This window comes from Stegodyphus dumicola, chromosome 3, assembly GCF_044657685.1.
Source record: "Stegodyphus dumicola isolate Sdum_Otavi_A_Nest chromosome 3, ASM4465768v1".
NCBI classification, from domain to species: Eukaryota; Metazoa; Arthropoda; class Arachnida; order Araneae; family Eresidae; genus Stegodyphus; species Stegodyphus dumicola.
In genome coordinates, this window is record NC_140770.1 from 189,724,127 (window position 1) to 189,746,223 (window position 22,097).

The following is a 22,097-nucleotide window of genomic DNA, read 5'->3' on the forward strand; positions in this document are numbered from 1 at the left end:
GGTAACATGCATACTAAGAAATAATCGCACGTCTCTTAACCGAGCATGAATTAAACCGGTCTCAAAATAACCAGGCTCGATCTTAAGAAATGTTAATCTTATTTTATGACACAATTTATTGCTATCAAAAAACAGCATAAATAAATACAGTTAACGCGAAGTACAAGAATAAAAAATTGGTGGCATAGCAAACAGCAATAACAGATGATATCAAAGTATTTAGGAAGTTCTTTATGCACGAAAATGTGCGTTTTAGCTGCACGCAATCCAAAATGCACAAACACCATAAAATCAACTGTTAAAATAAACTGCTGAACCGTAAAAACTAATCAAGTGTACAACTAAATATTTTTATTGATTCTATCGAAATACAAAAGCAAAATAAATAAGAGACTTTTTGGTCCAAACGGGCGGTAGCCCAGAGTAGCCCAGAAGGGCTATTAGTCTCAAAATGGCATTTTGGAGCTTTCCCCTATAAACGGCGAAACACTTTTTAAATTGTTGCCACCAAATATTATTGCAAATAATGAAGACCTCCATGCATGTATGTATGTTTCTCGCATTGTGAAAAAACGACGGTACCTGGAACCATCAAATTTTTAATAACGTAGTCTTTCCCCCTAACATGGGCACTTTGGAGTCCAAATTTTTTGAATTCCAAATTTGCTTTATTATCTATTTTCCATTTTGTATAACTTTAACGAATTTTTGATTATCAAACTCAATGATTTTAAAGCGAGCAGTAGCCATACTGTACGAGGAAAAAAAAAAAAAAATATCACCGGCGCGGGAAACTGTCGGAAATTCTAAAGAATAAGCTTTTTTTAAATACTTTGTGATATTGCTGTTGAATTGAATTTTTTGTGGTTTAAGTGCGAAGGGCATGATATTTCATAAATAAAGGTAGCACACAAAAATTTTTAAAAACGTACGTGTTTACATAAAATAAAATACGCACATAAAATTCCCTTTTTACAAAATATCCTTTTTTTTTTTTTTAATATAAAATCTCTTTTTTTTATTTTACACGCAAAGCGCGTAATGTAAAAGAAAAACCTGAAAGCTTTCAGATTTTTTTTTTTTTTTAAATTTTGCTGCTTTTCTCTTTGCTGTTGTTGCTTTTCTTTTGTCCTGTATTTATATATGTTGATTTGATTTACATAACTAAGTGATTATGAAAACATAGATAAGTGTTTAATGATACTTTTCTGTTAATGATAATAATGGGTTACCCCTTTTTACTAAGGTTTTTTAACTGCCTTCGGATTAACTATGGCATTGGATTAACCGATGGAGGTATAGTCAACTCTTGATTAAGACAGTAATACCATATTCATCCCCGGTTTTACTGTTTTAATCAAGAGTTGACTGTAGCACCATCTGCGTAAAATATTTTTCAACAACAATTTTAAAAATTGCCTTTTTCATAATACTCTAATTTCTTCTCACAAACAGAAACTCAGCCCGAACGTCCTCATTTTACAGAAGTTCTCTGCTCAAATTAGCAAGTTTCAGATCTTAATTATAGAATTTAATAGCAACACGCAAAATATTTTCTAGCTGCATTTTCCAATGTACCTAATCACTTTCCAATGTTAGAAAGGAAATGAATGGTTAATGTTCGAAAGAATTTGATCACGGTTTTAATTATAACACATACTTAAGTAGGCTTAACGGGGATTTCAAACCAGTTTCTGCCGTCAAGTGAATTGTCCGTGTCGTGTGCCAAATTGTCACGCTCTAAACTCATTATCTTACTTTCTTGGTAAAGGATTTATTATGTCTCTTAGTTGGAAAGCTAAGTGGAATAAATTACATATAATTAAACCTGGGAGACGTCTAGAAAACAATGGCCACATTCAAACTTTCACTGAAGATTTTTCACACAGATGTTAACTATTCTTTCCTAAGAGCTAAGACATAAAGGGCGCTTAAAGTCTCGTTCATTTTATCATTTAAAATAATGGAATATCCGAATAGTTTAATTAGTTTTGAGATTAGTTTACTTTGCTTATTGTATTTCGGAAAACAAGAGTAATTTATTTGAAATTCTCCAGACAAGAAGAAAACTGATTACTTCCTCAAATAAAATTATCGATATGTTTGGGAAAATAGATTCTACGGTTCTTATTTTGACATTTGTAGATATCGTGGAGAGTGTCATAATGGAAATGCAATTTCTTTTTACATAGTTGATCAAAGATTAAACTAGTTAAGAGCATTTGTTTTTGCCAAAGTCTTTACACCGAACATTATTGACGTAAAGGTTAAAATTTCTCTTTTTAACACATCGAAAAGCATTCTCTCGATTTTGGACTAAAAATTTTGTTGTCATTCCTTTCTTTTCATCGCTTAGCTGTAACATTGCGCACATTTTTCAGAAATTCAATTTTAGAACAGTTTTTTCTTCTATCAACAAAATTCACAGTTTCATCCTTAAAATCCCGCTCCGGATAGTAAATTCTGATGACTCTATTCCGGATATGATCTTCTTATCCTGACGAAGAAGTCTTGTAATATAGTTTACTTTGGTGAAAATAAGAAAGCCTCAAAATTTCGAGCTAAGGATTATGCTACATATATTAGAGAAAGGAAACACATAACTTCTCTACTGCCTAACACTGTTGGGCAAAAAAATTACATTTTCCATTTTTTTGAAACTTGAATTTTTCAAACGACATCTTTCGTTGGCGAAATAGATTTTCAACAGCAGTTTCACATTCACAAAATTTTTAATCTCCTGTTAATCCCAAGTCCAATCCATCTTTAATTTTAGCTTTTAAAGAAATATTTTCTTGGTTGCTTTTGTTTTTTATCAATCGATGAAAACAAGTAGTTTTACTGCCGCCTTACTCTCATTGTTATTGCCTTATTTTTTTTTTCTTTCGTCATTTCACTCATGCAGTAGAAGAAGGAAGTTCTATATTTAAATCTTTGAAACTAGTCCTGCTAGTTTATGAATATTACCCTGATTCTAGCTTCTTTAGGACTTTATAATGCATGGTGAGCTTAAATGAAAAGTTAAATATAAATAGCATTATTACTTAAGCCCCTGCTTTGAGTGAGAATCTGAATCAGTTCAACAAATTTGATCATGATTAAGTGAAGAGAATGTATGTTGCTGGCCGAAACGTTGAGGGTCCTATTAGGTGACAGCATTACTTTGCCCAATTCGGTTTGATCGAGAACACCCGTGAGACAACATTGAAATTCCAACAGAGCTCTACAGCTAGTGCTGTGGGACCACGAAAGAAAGCAGAAACGAAATCATTTTATTTTTGTATTATACTCGTACCTCTACGAGTGGGATTACACGTTAAACCAATGGTGAATTTCTAGTTCCCCTCCTACTTCATCCTGTATTTTGGGGGACTTCAGAGTTCATTCCAATAATAGTTAAAACATCCTACTTATTTTCAAAGATTTATAATTTATTAGTTTATACATCATTTTAGCTATAAAGAACATGATAACAAACTTTCATACTCGAGGGCTTTTAATATTTATGAAATTTTAAATAAATGTTTAGCAATTAAGCGCCGTATCTACTTTTTATATCGATATATCAGTGTATTGCTACTTATTTTAATATTTTACAAATTGCTATCGATTGCCTTAAAATTTAAGTATAGAAGTTACAATATTAAAAAGAGATATTTTAATTTTTATTAAGTTATTTTACAAATTTTCTTCCTCCTAAAATTACATTTACTTAACTACCATTTATTTATCTAAAATTACTATATCTGTAAACAGAATCAAAGTTGTAGCAAAAGGTTTTATTCAAAATGATAAATAAAACCGTTTTACGATATTAAAATTTTCGCATTTATATCTACTTCAATCTGCGCTCTGAATGGGAGTACTTTCTTTTGTTTCAAATTATTTAGTTATCCATTAATCGCTTTAGTTATATAAATACGGTCTGTATTTATTTTCGCTGGAAAAAAATATAGAACATTAATTATTTACTGATTTAAAAAAAAACAAATAGTTTACTGACTCATATATAATCACTATCAGTCACGAGAAGCTATTCATTCCAATTACTAAGAAATTTTAAATTCTTAAATTACGAAGACGGGCATATTAATTTTTAAACAAGGTAATTATTTTATCTTCCTTCTTCAGTTAATCTTACATTACGTTATTAAATTCATCAGCTTAAATAAAAACTTATATTAACCTCTAAGTATCAGTTAATAAAATACATCAACCATTTACCCAAACATTAGTGAATAAGATAACAACAACGTTTTTTTAATCTCAATACATTTAATTCAAATACCGAAATACATAAAATTGTAAAGTTTTATAAAAGTTGAACAAATGCATATAACTTAGGCTCTTTCTGAATAAGATTTAATTGCAAGAAAAGCGTGTTAGCTGAGACCGGACGCTAAGTTTTTGTGCACTCAAACGGGTTGTATTGTCGGTATATAAATACCGACAGTAATCACTGTCAGTATAAATACCGACTGTGAGAATAGGGTTAAAAATTATTTTTATCACAAGCAAATATCACGTTGAATATTATAAAAAATATCTGTCATCGTCAGAAGTTTTATAATAATTTTAAAGCTAATCTGATTATGATAATTACCATGAACTAAGTACTTAATGCAATCTCCCTTTCCTGTTACTTTCTCTTTCCTTGCGATACATCTTGTGCAAAACATATTCTATTATGCGCATTTGTTCGAATTTTATAACATTTTAATAGCTTTATGGAACTTTAAGCACCTTTACATATGACTGAAGCATCTTTTTGCAGTGAACTGATTATCACATTAGGAATATCATCTCGTTTCACGCACCTAATCGTGTTGTAATTCATTACCAGAAAGGGTGCAAATGGATATTCCGTGCATCTTTTATTAAGCATAAATGTTCGCATATCATAGCAACGTGGTCTCCAAGGGAGCTAATTGTTTTATGTGGGAAGCGTGAACTGATGAATTTACCTGCCTGGTCAGAGTGATGGTGAGGTTGGAGGTGGTAATCCAGCCATCTGTTGTGGCACGAACGCTCTCCTCCCCTGCCTCAATGGCTTTGCCATCAATTGTCCATGAGAGGTCGGATCTGGGATTGCTGACATCTGTTTCGCAGCTCAAAGTAACTGTACCACCTCGGGGAGCTTCTTTTGGTCCTCGTATCCACATATTGTTAGACAAATCTGAGAAAGAGTCAAAGAAAATTCGTTATGTTTCGTTTTTCCTTTAAATTTAGTTACACAGAAATACAAAAGTTTAATATAAAAGAACTTAATTCCATTACAATTTCGCACATAACATATTTATAATTTAAATTTTCAATAAACTGTTTATATTCTATACTTGAATGCCGTAGGTGATAACTTTGGAAAGATTTAAATATACTTTAATGAAATAAGCCTGAGTTTATAACCTGATGCTTGTGGTAGATGCCTATAATTGGCTTCTTTTGGTATTAACCTTTTAACTGTCATGCCCGAGATTGCACTGGTGTTCGAAAATGTCACGCCCGAGTATTTCTCGGGGTAATTTTTTTTTTTTTTTTTTTTTTTTTTTGAGTGCATCGTATTGTCATACCCGAATATATATCGGGTATATGTTTATTTCGGCTACATTTGGTTTTTCCAATAAAAAAATTTGACAATTTGTGTACCCAAATCATCAAAATAACTTGACAGTTAAAGGGTTAAAACGATCAGTTAACACAGAAAGTCATAATATTAGATAGCAATTTATACGCAAAATATAATTGTAGTTATAGAATTTAGTTTCGCAAATTCATTTAAATTTGTTATTGGGTAAAGATCCTGCATTTCTTTAACAGTGTGTATTTTATTATTTACTACAAAATTATGCTCAATTTCATGAGGATAAGCTTAAATTTAATCACAAAGAGCATAAACTAGCTACATGTTTTTACAGTACCTTCCTAAATATGATAATGTACGATTGACTGTTTCAAATATATTATGTACTTGAATTAAAATATGATCTTAAAGTTTCACATGACGCGAATCAAAGTAAAGTTTTACCCGATGTATAATGATTTATTGCTAAAATAAGCATCTTTTGATTTTTTATTTGCAGATGCTCTCAAAGTCTAGTAACAATCCATGTAAAATCTCTTGGCAGTATGCAAAGAAAAGTGACCTAAGTCAGTAATATCGCTCTTGAATATCTCCTCTGATGCTAGGTTTAGAAGTCTGGAACATTTTCTATTAAGTTTGTTAAAACATCTAAGCATTCTATAAATTAACTTCTTATATTGGAGAAATGTGTGAAACGTTAGATTTTATCTTACAAAACCCTTCTATGTCCAGAAGAGAAACTGTTTACATAAGTACTCTGCCTAATTTTAAGCAATTTTGCAAGCAAAAATTCAGATATAGATCCAATATTTGAGAAAATAGAGCCAGTACTCATCTTTTACAAACACTCTCTGTGTCTAATGAGAGGATGTGAAAGGTGTATTGGTTAAAATTAAACTGATTCATTCATAAAAAAATTACAACAGATACTTTTAGTACTACGTCACAATATAGAAACAAAAATACAGTCCATTCGGAAGAAGAAAATCTTTTTTTTTTTTTTTTGTATACGTGAGTTCTTATGTACAGATATATAGCTTCAGTTTAAGCAAGAAAATGCAGATTTTATAGCCTTTATTTGATTTAATAAAAGTTAAACAGTGTAGAACCCTAAGGACGTAAAGCAAATTATCGCTTATCTGAAAGTAATTACAACCTGGGTATCAAATTCAAATGTGTGCAGCAATAACGCAAAGCCGAATAATGACAAACTTATCAGAGCTGGTTTCGCGACACGTTCACGAAAAGCAGAAAAACACTTTGTCTTACAATCCAAAAACCTCAGTTTAAATGCGATTTAAGTGATTTGAATCGTGAGAAACCGGTAAAGACAAGTTATCTTAAAGGTTGAAATCACAAATATCTGGCTAGTTTAAAATAATAACCTTACAATTTAAATGTAGAAATTAATTTTAATTGTGGTTGCAGTTTCAAAAACATTTATGTAGCAAAGAGAAACATTCTTAGATGACAAACATAGAAAAATGTAATGAAACAATGACGCATAAAATCAAAGAAGCAGCATGCATAAAGTCAAAGCAATTAGTAAGATACCCTAAATATTACCAATGTGCTAATACTTCTTTTATAAAAGTTTGTTTAAGATACAGAAAAAAACCTTTTAATTCATTAAGTTACAGTCCAGATAAAGATCATAACATGTATAAGAATTTTAAATGAAAATTTAATTTCTGCATTTTATGGCACTGTAAAATTTTAATATGCTATATGAAGATCCCTTCATGAATTTTGGAATTAGTTTTGACTTTAAATTATTAGTGCATTTATTACTTTAAATATAACTCATCTTTAATATGGAAGATTCTATAGTGACATATTTCTTTTATGAAAACTTAAAACTAAGAAATTTCATAAGCTTTATTAAACACAGTTTAAATAAGATGAAAAACAATAAACTGATCATTCATGACAAAAAATTATGCAACTTTTTTTAATACATCTAAATCAATGTATTTATATCTCAACATCCTGAAAAATCTGAGCTTTTCATTAACAGCACAAATTTTAGAAATCGCTATAAAAAGTAATATTTATCCAGTTTTCTCATCTGTGCTTATTCTAATGAAGGAAAAAAACGGTTAACGAGGCGTCCATCCGTAAAAATTTCTTTCGCAAAGAAATTATGTTTATTAAAAATGGCAAAACTTTGAATTTCTTTTTTATCTACAAGAAAAAAAAACTAGTTTTATGCACTTGATTAAGAGGAAGAAATAATTTAGTTAAAGATTTACGCTTTAAAAGAGCGCATTTCCTTTGCGCAGCAAAACAGCAGACAACTACTGCATCTACCTGTAGGAATTCTATTTCTTTATCTGAATAAATTTTGACAAGGGTAATAAACGGTTCGGAAATACGGGGATGGAAAGTGAGTAACTTATTAAAATATAAGGTCATATATTTTTCAAAATTATCAAAACATTTATTTTGTTTCTTTTTTAATATTTTAAAGCATGTTCCATTGATCAAAAATGCAGTCAACGTTCAACAGAAATGTATACTTTATTCTATGCATTGGTGATCAAATCAATAAACTTAGGCAAAGTAGTTACTATATTCATAACTTTTTACTAATACTTATTTTGTTTTGCTTGCATTATTTAAAAATACAATATCCTAGACCAGAACTTCTTTTACTGCGTAATGAATTAATAATTAAGTCATAATAATGTTTTATTTTTAATACGTATAATAATTTTAATACGTATAATAATAATTTTAATAGTCGTACGTCTAAATAATGATTTATTTTTTAAATCATTGCATGGGTTATTTAAATTTGAAGTGATATGCATACATGTTTATGTTTATCATAGTGGAAAAATTACGCAAATGTTTTAAGTTCTATTTCTGAGCAAGTAAATATTAAAATATATATCTCTGATACCTGTAACACTACGATACGTAATATTCATTGCAATTTTTAACGTCATATATTAATTTAATGCTTTGCTTATATCTGTTCATAAAATTTCTATATTTCAAATCAATCTAAGCAAGAGAGGTTAGATTATTTGAATACGGTTAAGTAAATGAGGCTATCCACTTAAGGTCAGGGATGCCTTCGTGGAAGGCTTTCTAAATGAAACTTCGTATTTATATTACAAATAGGAAGAACCACATAAATAACTATGCATCCAGCCCGTTTGAACTACAACTATTCAACAATTTTAACCATTCAACCATCATGATTTCCAGTTCCATGGAACTTCAAATTTCTCTAAAACAAAGTTTTTATTAAATATCTTTCCAACGAAAAATTTTGTTACTCTGAAGTTTACGCCGAGACTAAAGAATATTAAGTAGCACTAAATTTATTTCTGAGTAAAACAGATTTTAAAATGAGTTAATTTAATACCACGTTGGAGATATTAGTGCATCGCAAATCAAAGTTGTCAAATAATTGGTGTCAGTCGTACGAAGTACAACAGTCGTACGTAGATTGCAATATTTGGAATAAATATCAGACGTGTAATTCATATAACTGTTGCTATTTATAAACGTACTTTGTCATTACAATGTAAAGAGATTTTTTAGGAAAATATGTAAGACTTCATCACTTTTTATGTTGTTGCTTGTAGTTTATGCTCACTTGTCTCACGTAGTCAGCCCAAGGCCGCGAAATTCCTTGTGGCAAGGAGCGATAGAATACGACTGCCGTTGGCAACACCCTTGAGCACCTTACAGGTGAAAGTGAGATTTAGCTCAATTTTGATGGAGAGCACCCCGAGGGGCAGGTCCGAAGGTCTCTCACCTATCTCCCCTTCCACCAAACCACACAAGAGAACTTTCGGCTCGACGCATATTTAGAATGCCGCCATGCCGCACCGACACTATACATTTACAAACATCGAAATCTTCTCTGGCATTCTAAGCCGGGGCCTTCGGTACGGCAGTCAGTGACGCAAACCACTATATCGGTTGGGAGGTTTACTTTTAATGAAACATTCAAACAATTTTTTAATGCCTTATATGAACTATAGTACAAATTTCGGGTATCATATTTGAATGAAATTATTCACTTTGACCGCTTTCAAATACAGTGGCGGCCAAAATTGTGGACACTTTTGGACACTTTTGTGTTTTTGAACTTTGCATGTTTATAGAAAATTTTACGATTCGCAAAATGCAAACTTGTATATATCATTTTAAGGAGAATTTATTACTGAATTAAATACAAAACACAAAATTCAATTATTTGCAATACAAAAAAGAACACAAAATTCAATTATTTGCAATACAAAAAAGTTATATGTACTTTAATATAAATAAAAAAAACACAGTTATGAAGTGTTTTGTAATGTCTAGCTTTCCTGGCCAATCACTGTTCTTGTACTGAGAACCAATTAAATGTTGACATAGAAGTAGTAATGACAGTAGAAGCTGACATCATGTTTACACTTGAAAGAATTCATTATTTTGCTTTGTTCTGTAGAAGGAGGACCTGTTTCTTATACACTGCAATTACAAGAAGAATTTTTGTAAAAAAAATTTAATATTTAGTCAAGAAGCAATGCCATCAAATAAAAGAGTAGATTGGACACCTACAAAGAGATGTAATATTATTGTGTTACGATAAAGTGGTCTTTCCTATGCTGAATTTGCAAGACAGGTGGGTGGTTCAGTGATTACATCTGGAGTCCGAAAGATTTGTTTACGGTATCAGGAGATAAATTCAATAAAAAACAAAGAACGAAAAGGCCGAAAAAACGTGCACCACATCTATTGATGACAGAAGAATAAAAAGACTATGTCTCCAAGATAGAAAAATGTCATCAGCGGCCATCAGAAGTGATCTGAATGATGCTGGTGTTTCTGTCAGTTCAAGAACAATCAGGAGAAGATTAACACATGTTGGACTGAGAGGTAGAATTCCACGAAAAAAGGCTTATCTTAATTTTCAGCAACGAAAATAAAGACTACAGTGGGCAAAGGAACACATTAATTGGACAGATGATCAGTGGTCACAAGTTATATGGAATGATGAAACTAAGATGTCGTTATTCGGTAGTGATGGGCGAAAATATGTAAGTCGTAGAATAGGAGAGGTGCTATATCCTGACTGCATTCAAGCAACTGTGAAGAACCCAGTGAGTGTTATGATTTGGTCATGCATGTCAGCAGATGGTATTGGTAGCCTTCCTGTCATCGATGGGTCATTGAATGCCAGAAAATACATTGACACTATTCTAGAACCAAAACTTCTACCTTCCATCAGAGATTTCTTTCCCAACAATGCTTCGTTTATTTTTCAGCAGGATTCTGCTCCTTGCCACACGTCCAAAATATCGAAAGAGTGGTTTCGTACAAAGAGCAATAAATTGTTGTCATGGCCAGGAAACAGTCCTGACCTCAATCCTATCGAAAATTTGTGTCTCCATCTGAAAACTCTTGTTCGAATGAGGCACCCATCAAATAAAAGGGAACTAATTGAGGCTATAATTGTTTCCTGGCATCATGTAATAACGAAAGAAGAGCTTAAAACTCTTGTCATCTCAATGAAACGCCGATGTGAAGCTGTAAGCAAAAATAAAGGGTACCCTACTAAGTACTGATAACTCACTCCAATCATCACTATCTAATGTATATTGATAACTATTATCGTTTAACTTTTTTTGTATTGCAAATAATTTAATTTTGAGTTTTGTATTGAATTCAGAAATAAATTCTCTTTAAAATGATATATACAAGTTTGCATTTTGTGAAACGTAACGTTTTCTATAAGCATACAAATTTCAAAAAGATAAAAATTTCCAAAATTGTCCACAATTTTGGCCACCACTGTACATTTCAACAATTGTTTTGCATAAAACCTGTACGTGTGGAGAGAATAACGTATTTTCTTTCCCAAAACAGATTAAAAAACGAATTAAGAAGGGAGGTTTCCTTGACGTACGTACGTAACTCTAAACCAACTACCCTTAGAACGTTGAAATTTTGTATATGGAACTGCTATAATATGCAGTTATGTATCTCCCTTTTTGATTGCAATCGGCCTCACTAAAAGTATATATATATATATATATATATATATACCCACTTTGTTACCCGCCAGAGTGAGCTCAGTTTTTTTATTCTTATATATTGATAAATTGTGCATTTCTTGCTTGAAAAGTGACTGAATTATGTTTTTCTTAGGTTCTTGTTAAGGTTTTTATGCCTTTAGTTAATTTCCTTGCAATAATTTTAGAATTATCAACAATTTAAAAATTATGTCTTGCTAAGCCTAACACGTCCGCCATTTGTTTACATTTGAATGCTCATAGTAGAACAGTCAGTTCAGTTTCTACGCCTTCAGTGTCTTTTTGCCGAGCGGGAGCAAAAGTACACTTTCAGTTTTGCGCAACCGAAAAATCTGTTTTCTTATCCGCTGACCAAATTGCTTATTTCTTAAATTATAATTTTAACTGTAATTTTTAAAACTAATTTTAACTGCAATTTTTAACTGTGTTCGTTGTTTTATGTTTTTCAGCATTTTACAGTTTTTAATGAAAATATTTTGAGTTTTATGTTTTTCCCTTGCCGCGAAGTGAGAACTGAATTGATCGAGTGAGAAATACATCTCTAATGAAATTTTAAAAAATAAGTTTAAATGAAAGGCAACAAAAATGTGTGTAATATAATGGGGTACATATGATGTCCACATCAGAATTTTTTAAATATATATTATATATACAACTCTTCTGATACACTGCATAGTACTTCTGATGATTATTATGACCTGTTTAATATTTTTGATGATTCTGATTATACAAGATATTGCTGCGGAATGTGTATTCTTCTTTTTTTTCTGCGCTTTGTACGAGAAAATATACTCACAAGTGAGTATATTTCGTAAAGAAATCTCATGGGCATTTAATGTGATCGACGGGAAACCGTAAAGAAGCGAATAGTATATAAAGAATACGAAGTTTAAAACACATTTTCATTATTTGCAACTGTAAAAAATGCAAAGTAAATATATTTAAACAGTCATTAATTTATACCATCCGCTTTTCGGTGGCTTATCTTAATTTAAAGTATGCAGCTAGCAATTATCTGTATGTTTTGGTACTTTCTATTTATAGTCAAAGAAGAATAATTTGCTTTTTCGAGTTATTTCTTCATATTTACAGGAGCAACTCCTGTAAATTCCATTCATTGTTTTTAATTTTAACAAATACTGATTTTAAAGAATTTTTTAATTAAGAAGTCGTCAAATAAAAGTTTTGCATGTCTTTCAGTAAGCATGTTGCCAAGCATGAATGATGTACAGCAATTTTTATCATAGTCTGCCATTATTTAGATTAATTATAACCAGTATTTTTATCTATTATGATACTAAGCAAAATTGGACCATTCAATAAAGACAGAATACAGATAGAGATAGTTATGTACTTAAGCTTCTTTACAATTCTGATGGATATAAATCTTGCCGATGCTAGTGACCACTCATTACATCAGAAGATATCCTATTATGTGTTCATATTTCAGCTGCAAATATGATATCTTTTCGAAAGATAGAGCCAAAGGAAATATCATTTGTTGCGGATAAAAACTTGGCTTAGCTCAAATTTTGGTTCATTACTTTTAACTTAAGTAATTGGAGAAGTAATATCAGTCAATCAAAATGTGAAGTAAGTTCCAGAAATGATTATTACATTTCTCCATCTGGTATCAAATGAATTGTTTTTAATCAAAATCTAATCCAATTAAATTTCGCCGTTGCAGTCCCTACAAAATATCGACTACAAATAATAAAAATTTCGCCGTTGCAGTCCCTACAAAATATCGACTACAAAAATCTACTTTCAATAAACCTCTCTATTTTTTTCTTTTAATCCTTGAACGTTGTATTAGTTTATACTCCATTGATAAAAATAAAAACTTGGAAGTTTTTATTTTGCTTTACACTGTCAATGGAATTTTTTCTGTTCGATTATTTGATTCTTTAACGATTATTTGATTAACTAACTCAACAATTTCAAAGCGAGGAATGGCAACACTCTACGGGAAAATTATCTCCAGCGCACGAGACTGTCTATCGAATATTCTATAGACATGCTTCTTTTAAATTTTTTGTGATATTGCTGTTGAATTAAATTTTATGTTGTTTAAAGGGGAAGAACATGATATTTAATAAATACAGTGTAACACTCAAAACGTTAAAAAGTCCCTTTTGGCGTAATAGAAAATCTAAAAGCTTTCCGATTTTATTTATTTACTCAGTTATTTAATTTTTTTTTAAATTAAATTTTACCAAATTTTTAAGACTAATAGCTGCTGAACTGTTATCTTATCAGTTTTCATTCAGAATTATCACAGATTTGCTTAAAACTGTCCAAAATTTTATCTGAGTGCCAAAGCTAGAGAGACACCTAATTGTTGGTTTTTGAGTGTCTATTATTCCTTTTGGAACATTGAAAAGTGCGTTTATCACTTTTCTTTAATAGAATATCATCCACTTTTCAAACAATAGAGGCGATATCTTCTATCATACTCTATCTCGTTCTGTCTACTACCTATTGTAACGTACTTTTCGTTTTTGATTTTATTTTTGGTTCACTTTCTTCAGGCCTTAATATTTTAGGTAGTCTTAGAATTTGCAGTAACAAGATAGTTCTCTAATGCTGCTTAAATGGTGGTAAAGCTTACTAAATTGAAATTAATGATAGCGTTGTCGAAATCTTATATTTTGCGAATGCTAGTTGTGATACAGATTCAATTTTCAAAATTGTTTTTATAGCAAATAAAATTAATTGATTTTTCCCAAAACCTAATTTTCCGAAAATATCTACAATTTTAGTTTGATAGCATTGTGATGAAATAATTTCACGTTAAATTATATATTAATATCAGTTTTATATCTTAGGCTATTAGATTATTTTTCTCCATATAAAGAAAGTTACAGGAATATCACAAGTGTATAAAAAGATCTCTCTCGCTCTTTCTATATATACATACATATTGTAGAGATATTAGGTTAATTAGAAAAGCCGGAGAGATGAAAAATTAGCAAAGCCTTCGCCGAGAATCGAACCACGGACCTCTGGAATACTGGCCCAGCGTGCAGAACCACTACACCACGAAGGCACGCTAGGAAGGCGGGAGAAATACCTTATATAACCCCCTTTTAAAGGGCGACTGGAGTTTTTAGGGGACCCAATCGCCAAATTTTGGTTGTGGAAAATCATCATCCAACACTCTTTTAGTTCGAGCGCCACTGTAGAGACATCAGGTTAATTGGAAAAGCCGAAGAGATGAAAAATTGGCAACACCATCGCCTGGAATCGAACCAAGGACCACTGGAATACCGGCCCCAGCGAGCAGAACCACTACACCACGAAGGCACGCTAAATACCTTATAATATATATACAGAGAGAGAGATCTTTTTGTACATTTGTGTATATATATATTAACATGGCCTTATTTTCTTCAGCATTTATTTTGCGGATTTATTTCGTATATTTTTAAGTAGCCATTTTGGTGTACTCATATCATCCTGCCAAGAGATACAATAAAGAATACATCTTATTTTGAATCATCCATTAGCATGACATATTTAAATTGGTATGCATGACGCTGTTAATTTAATACGTTGCTGGTTATTGGTTTATATGTTGCTCTTTATTTATATATTGTTAGTTGTCCGTTAGTGAACTGGTTAGAGGAACAGCATTAATTAATCGTCAGATATGTGACTTGTAATTCATTGGTGATTTGTCAACTATTCAAGTTTAACATTCAAACGATAAAATATCTGATGAACAATGAATTGCTAAAATCTGTTGCCGAATATCCTATTAATTGTTCAGTAGGTACAACGCTGTTGAAGATAATTAGCATGTAAATAATTTACCTTTCTTGCTCACAATATAATCTATTTGCCATGAAAGATTCCTTTGTAAATTTTAGAGAAATTCTCTGGAGCTCAGTACAGTACGATTCCATGCTTACTCGACTAAAAATTTTGTAAGAATATAGCAGAACAATATCCAGATTGTATTTCCTACTTTTGCAAAATCATCGAAATAAGGGCTGCACATGTTTTGGTTTATTTACACAAAATCTAGTAATGCTCAGAAGTCAGCAATGCCTTCACATTTACCAAAGAAGTTAACATTCACAAAGTGACTTGAAAAAGTACACGAATTAGGAATTAATGAAGAATACGAAGTGCAAATCATTTTGAATTAATAGTATTAAACGACCAGTAAATGATGACTGTAAACAGACTGGATGCAGAAGAAAGACAGCTCCTCAACGAAAAATATAAACGTTTTTTGGGAATGTGATTTTTGAATAATTAGCTTAAATAAAATTTATTTTTAAGATGAATTCTGAGATATTGATTAAAAATTGATTCTGAGATACTGATCAAAATTTATTCTGAGACACTGATCTGCATTAAAGTACTCTTTCAGAGCCACACAAAGAGATTTTTTGTGTGCTAGAGATTTGATTTTTATACCAAGTTCATATTAATTTATTTCATATTTTAAGTTTTTATTTGCATCTACATAAATATTAAACCATTTTAAGCGATTCTTTTAACTTTTCCCATGGCGTTCTTCAAGAAGAATATTTAGGCATTTCTAAACAGTTACGTTTAAGTGTGAAGCGACAAGTAATCTAAAAATATAATTTCCAAATCTTAAAAAACAATCTGAAAGCATTCGGATTTTATATAATGCCCAAAAGGGCCTTTTTTAACGTTTTTTGTGTTACCTTTATTTATATTTCATGATTTTTCAAGAGCAAAAAATCCCAAAATATTTAAAACAGCGTATCTTTAGAATTTCCGGTAGATAGTCTCATGCGTTGGAGGGGGAAAAAATGTACAGTGTTGCCACTGCTCGCTTTGAAATGGTTGAGTTTGTTAATCGAAAGTTTGTACAAAATTTATTAAATATGAAAATATAATAAAACAAATTTTAAATTCAAAATCCAGGCTTCCAGGTACAGGTACACTGCTCAAAAAAAAAAAAAAAAAAAAAAAAAAAAATGGGACAGTCCTATATCTCCCGATCTACTGGGCCGATTGACAAAATTCAAATTGCGTTCTTCATGTCTCGAAAGCGCGACTTAGGATATATATTAGATTTATATATAGCACTATTCTAACATAGGTATTTTGACACAAAATCGGACTTTTTCTGAAATAACATACCAATTTTTTTACATATTTCGATTCTACGACTCAAATTACGCCTAAATATGAAATTTTGTAAAATTTGAAGCGAAATTTACGGAGAAATTCACAAATTTATGTTGGCACTTTTTTGTCAGTTTGCGCCAAGAATAGTTCACTTGGCAAACTTCTTAATATATAGCAACCTAGTTTCTTTTCAAGTGAGAGGAAAAAAAGACACTCGTTCCTTTTTTCCAAATAATATTCTTTATATTATATTTTTAACTATAACTTATTATTTTAAGTAATTTTTTCTTTTTCGAATTTCATTTTAATTGTTTAAGTTGCACGTTTTTTTTTTTTTTTTTTTTTTTTTTTTTTTTTTTTTTTTCCTTCAAATAACTGTTTTAAAAATTTCTATTTACCTATTCGAACTGCGTAAATAAAGGTGCTGCGTTTATTTTTTTTCAAATAGTTTTCTTTATATATATTTTTCGTCATAGTTATTATTTTAGGTAATTTTTAAATTTTTATACTTTTATTTTAATTGTTTGTGTTGCATTTTCTCTTCAGATAATTGTTTTAAAATTTTCTATTTATTCCTTCGAACTGAGCATTTTAAATATATTTATTAATATCAATTTTCCAGAATTTGATTTTATTTATTTGACTTGCGTTTCTTTCGGAAGAATACTTTGTAACCCAGACTACGATGAGTTTGAAAACTGCATACTATATTAAAAGAGAAAATACAGTAAAGCACAGTTTTACACGCCTTTCAATGTTCCGTTCAGAAAAGATATATATAAATAAGAGAGATGTATAACCGACATTTTAACTTAGGATGACTTGCATACACTACTTTAAACAGTTTTATCATTGTGCCCATTACACAATTTTATCCTACATTTGTTTCTTAAAATGTTATTCATATTCTAGTCAAATATTTTATTTTTGAAATTGCAAGAATCAAATATCATAACATTGAAAAGTTTTAAATTAAAAAAATACAAATACTAAATTTTACGAAAAAATTTATTTTTCTTCTCTTTTTCTTTAAGCATTCTGAAAGTATATTAAAAAGTATCCAACTTTTCGAAACATTTTGGTATTTCTGACAATCATTTTAAATAAAGTTTCCATTTCATAAAGGCCCACAAACGGCCGAGCGGTAAAGTCGCTGAACACTGGTAGTTCACTCCGGGGTTCGAACCCCGGTAAACGGGCTGGTTGCATGGGCGTTTTCGTGGATTTTCTCATGTGTACCGCGTATGACAGCTGGTTTCCCTTAGAAAGTTCTTCACGAAGTACTTCGTCAGAGCCTTTATCAGTCTTTAGAGGCTAAGCATTTTGAAAGTATGAGATGAAAGGAAAGACTAGTTTCATCAAAAGGTTTTGGTTTATTTAATTATGACAAAGCACACTACGGCTATCTGCATAAGGGAAGGGATGCCTTCGTGGAGGACTTTCTAAGGGAAACTGGCTCGCATACACGTTACACATGGGGAAAACCACGAAAACGCCCATGCAGCCAGCCCGTTCGCGGGATTCGAACCTTAGACCGAACTATCAGTTTTCAGCGACTTTACCGCTCTGCCGCTGTTTCCTCAGGAGGGGAAAAAAAACATCTTTAGGTGACATCCACATACATCACTGGATAAACTCCTGAATCTTCAAATAATTCGACTGAGAAAATCATGGGATTCTCCATTTATGATACCATATGATGTTCTATAACGTAATTTACACAACCATATAGTTTAAGACCAATCGCTCTTCACTTTAATCTGCAAAGATATCGTTTTTGTCTTTTCTGTTAACACAAGCTTAATTGATGGTATTTGCTGGTGTACACGTCCAAGTGTTTTTTCTTTGAACACCTAAATTCTTTGAAGTATCCTGAAAGTATATTCGAAGTCCGTATATCACGAAACATTTTAACATTGACTCTAACCGAGGTGCAATCACAGTGATCCAGCTGTCGACTTCTTTTCAGAGAAAAATGGTTCAGTTATGAAACCAGACGGTGTGGAATGACTGCTATGCAATCGAATGCAGTAGGAGAATGCAATGGAACTAGGTAGATAACATGAGGGATTTCCTTGGCACAAATCGATTAAAAGCGTTTTGAATCTTCATGTTTTAGGGCCGAATTCAGGCTTCAAAAATTACAAATTAGCGATCTGTAAGAAAACGATTTCCAGATTGTACGTACTTGTGCGAGTGATTTGCGATCTTACACTTTCTAATCGCTAATTCGTGGTTTTCACGGAAGAAATTCTCACTTACAGGGATGGCGCACTTGACATTTATCGAATTTAACGTCTTTAAATGGTAATTTGCCTACTTCAAAGTTTCTTAAGGGTATGCAACATGTTAAACCCGTGTAACAAAAGGTTAAGTTAGATTCCGACCCATATTTCGTTTAACAATATTGCATACAGCCCCATTTTCCCCCTGGTGGTGAGGTTTCCAACTTCCTTTTTTTCGCGGAAAATAAATTCCCATGACTTCCTTTACACGATTACCAAGTTGGATAACATTTGATCCAGTAGTTTTCCTTTTATGACCGTTTCAATGTGGAACTTTAATTATAACCACTCTGTATATTATTAAATTTTAATCTGAAGCTATGCGTTATATGTATACCAAGCGTAAATTTTTCGCTTTTATGGAAAATAAATAAACTTAGGATAATAGACCAAAACTGAAAAAATTTCCTCCCTCCGAAAATAAAATATTGAAACTTCGACCTTAAATTTATTGGGTTATCGAAATATTTAATTTGACTTACCTTCTAAGTGCTAGTTCCGACAACAATTACTTAAGCTAAAGTAAAAGATTTGGTATATATTCCTTGTATGTTAATAAAGTAATCAGAGTGTAATAAAAATAGATTATAGAATGTACGCTGATGCAACTTTTCGTCTGACAGCACAACATGTAATGGAAGAGAAGGCTTCTAGAGATCTGTTTTTGACATGCCTCTAAAAGTAGATGTCATACTCCTTTTGTCTCTTCAATGTCAAAAAACTTACCTTTGAGAGGCAACTTTAGTTTTTGTAAAAGAAAAAAAAAAAATCACAAGAAGACAAATTTGAAGAACATGCAGGACGATTGAGTACACATACTTATTTTTGGAACACAAGGGGTTCTCCGACTGTTATTGGATAATGAAAAGATGCATTGCCATGCAATACAAATTACTTTTTTTTGGGGGGGGGAATACGTTTTCTGACTGAAAACGTAAGGTTAAAAGTCATCTGCTTAATTCATAGCCATTTACAAGTCAACTACTCGGGCAATTGTAGAATCGTTTTGATCCTAAGCTTGTAAGACAAACCTAATATCACTGGATTTAAACACTTCTTTAATCTTCCGAAAACGTTCCTTATTTACCTCATATTCCAAAAATATTAAGTGAATACAATTATTGCAAAAGAAATTGAATATTCATTTGCACTACGGCTTGGTAGTTAACTAACGAGTTAACAAAACTTAAATTCTCCTTTTTGTGTCTAAGAATACAACAATATTTTAAATATTTACAAATAAAATATTAAATTGGAGATTTAATTGGAGCCTCACCAGTTGCCTAGCATTTGAAGTTTGTTAAATACTAATTGTTTGTTGCGAAGTCTAACCCAGGCTGCATGGTTGGTTTTCGTAGTTTTCTAGGTTCTCTTTACAAAGGTTCTCTATGAAAGCATCTTAATCAAATAGCTCCCATGTTCTTTCTATGTTCAAATAACCAACTAACCTAGTTCAAGCGCGATTTCCAAGTGAAGTTACTAGCAAAACCCGAATACTCATTAAAAATCATATAGCTTGCCAATCGGGAGTAACATGAAAGATACGGCGCCAATAATTGAATTGCTGTTACGGTACGCTGTTTCTAAACTTATATGGTTATTTCTTAATTAAATAGCCCACTAGCGGCCGAGCGGTAAAGACGAATCCAACTTTTCGAAACATTTTGGTATTTCTGACAATCATTTTAAATAAAGTTATCGCCTTCCATTTCATAAAGGCCCACAAACGGCCGAGCGGTAAAGACGCTGATCACTGGTAGTTCGGTCCGAGGTTCGAATCCCGCGAACGGGCTGGTTGCATGGGTGTTTTCGTGGTTTTCCCGATGTGTAACGTGTATACGAGCCAGTTCCCTTAAAAAGTCCTCCACGAAGGCATCCCTCCCTTTAGGCAGACAGCCCTCGTGTGCTTTGCCATAATTAAATAATCCAATCCTTAATTAAATATAATTTATTTGTAACTTCTACTAGAACTGACGTTAAGAATTGAAGTGCAAATAAATAATATCGTGTGCAATCTTGATTAATATAAAATTAAAAATATTTGCACAGAAAAATATTTGCATTCAGACAGAAAGTTTTTTGAAATATTTGCAATTACTTTATAAGAAGGATTTATTAATAACCGTAATAATTACTTATTATATTACTGATGATTAGGAATCAGTTCTTGACAATTACATTCTAAATTAGAATTTTAAGAATTATTAGAATTTTAAATTAGAATAATGAAAATACGCTACGCATAAAAATACATTTTAGGATAAAAAATGAGTTGATTTTTTATGTTTTAAAACTTCTTGAATTCATTTAATAAACATTGTATCCTCGTTATTAATTGAATTCAGAATGTTCGGTGTCGTTTATATAATTATTCTTACTTGTCCACGGAATTTGCTGACTTATCCAGCGATTAAGTAGCTGCAGATCATTTCTGCATAACCATTGAACTTCCATTAATTCAGTCTCTAGAGGGTTGTATATCAAATTTGACTTTTATAAAAATGATTATTCTAAATCTTATGTTTCTATAAAAATATGGATGATAGTACGAGCCGCACTTTCAGCCACTTCAAAAACATCAGTTTGTTTAGAAATAAATTGTGCAGTTAATGTCATAAAATTCAAATAATCATCAAACGAAAATTCTCAGTTATAGAGAATTCGATTTAAACGAAGTAAAGTAGCAGACGATAAAACGCCGAAGGTAAAAATTTACTCTTACAAAAATTTACTCTTAAAAAAAAAAAAAAAAAAAAGATAGAGAGAAATTAAAAAAAAAATATTAAAAAAATTATTAAAAAAATAGCTTTTCATATAGTATTAATAAATATTTATTACGCATCATTGAGGGAAAAAATGTCATATAATTAATTCTCCGTAAAATTTTACTTGAAATTTAAGGTTAAAAATAGCTGTGGCAATAGTGTAACAAAAATCCATAGACCAATTTGGCGTTATTATCGCTCAAAAAAAAGATGCCAAATTTCAAAACTCGAAAATATGTAAATTTGTGTATATCTTAGAAAATTTTGAATAAAAAAGTCTAATTTTTTGCAGATATGCTTAAAAATATAC

At 31.2% G+C, this 22,097-nt stretch overlaps 1 protein-coding gene across 3 annotated transcripts in view; it reads right to left on the reverse strand.

Annotated features, from left to right (window-relative positions):
• The window catches only part of LOC118185412 (nephrin-like), a 1,505,573-nt gene that overhangs the window by 705,582 nt on the left and 777,894 nt on the right, over positions 1 to 22,097 (reverse strand). For all 3 annotated transcript variants that reach the window (XM_085813712.1, XM_085813714.1, XM_085813713.1), the window contains one exon: positions 4,965 to 5,176. In XM_085813712.1, coding sequence (XP_085669838.1) covers positions 4,965 to 5,176 — 212 coding nt within the window. The remainder of the gene's footprint in view (positions 1 to 4,964; positions 5,177 to 22,097) is intronic.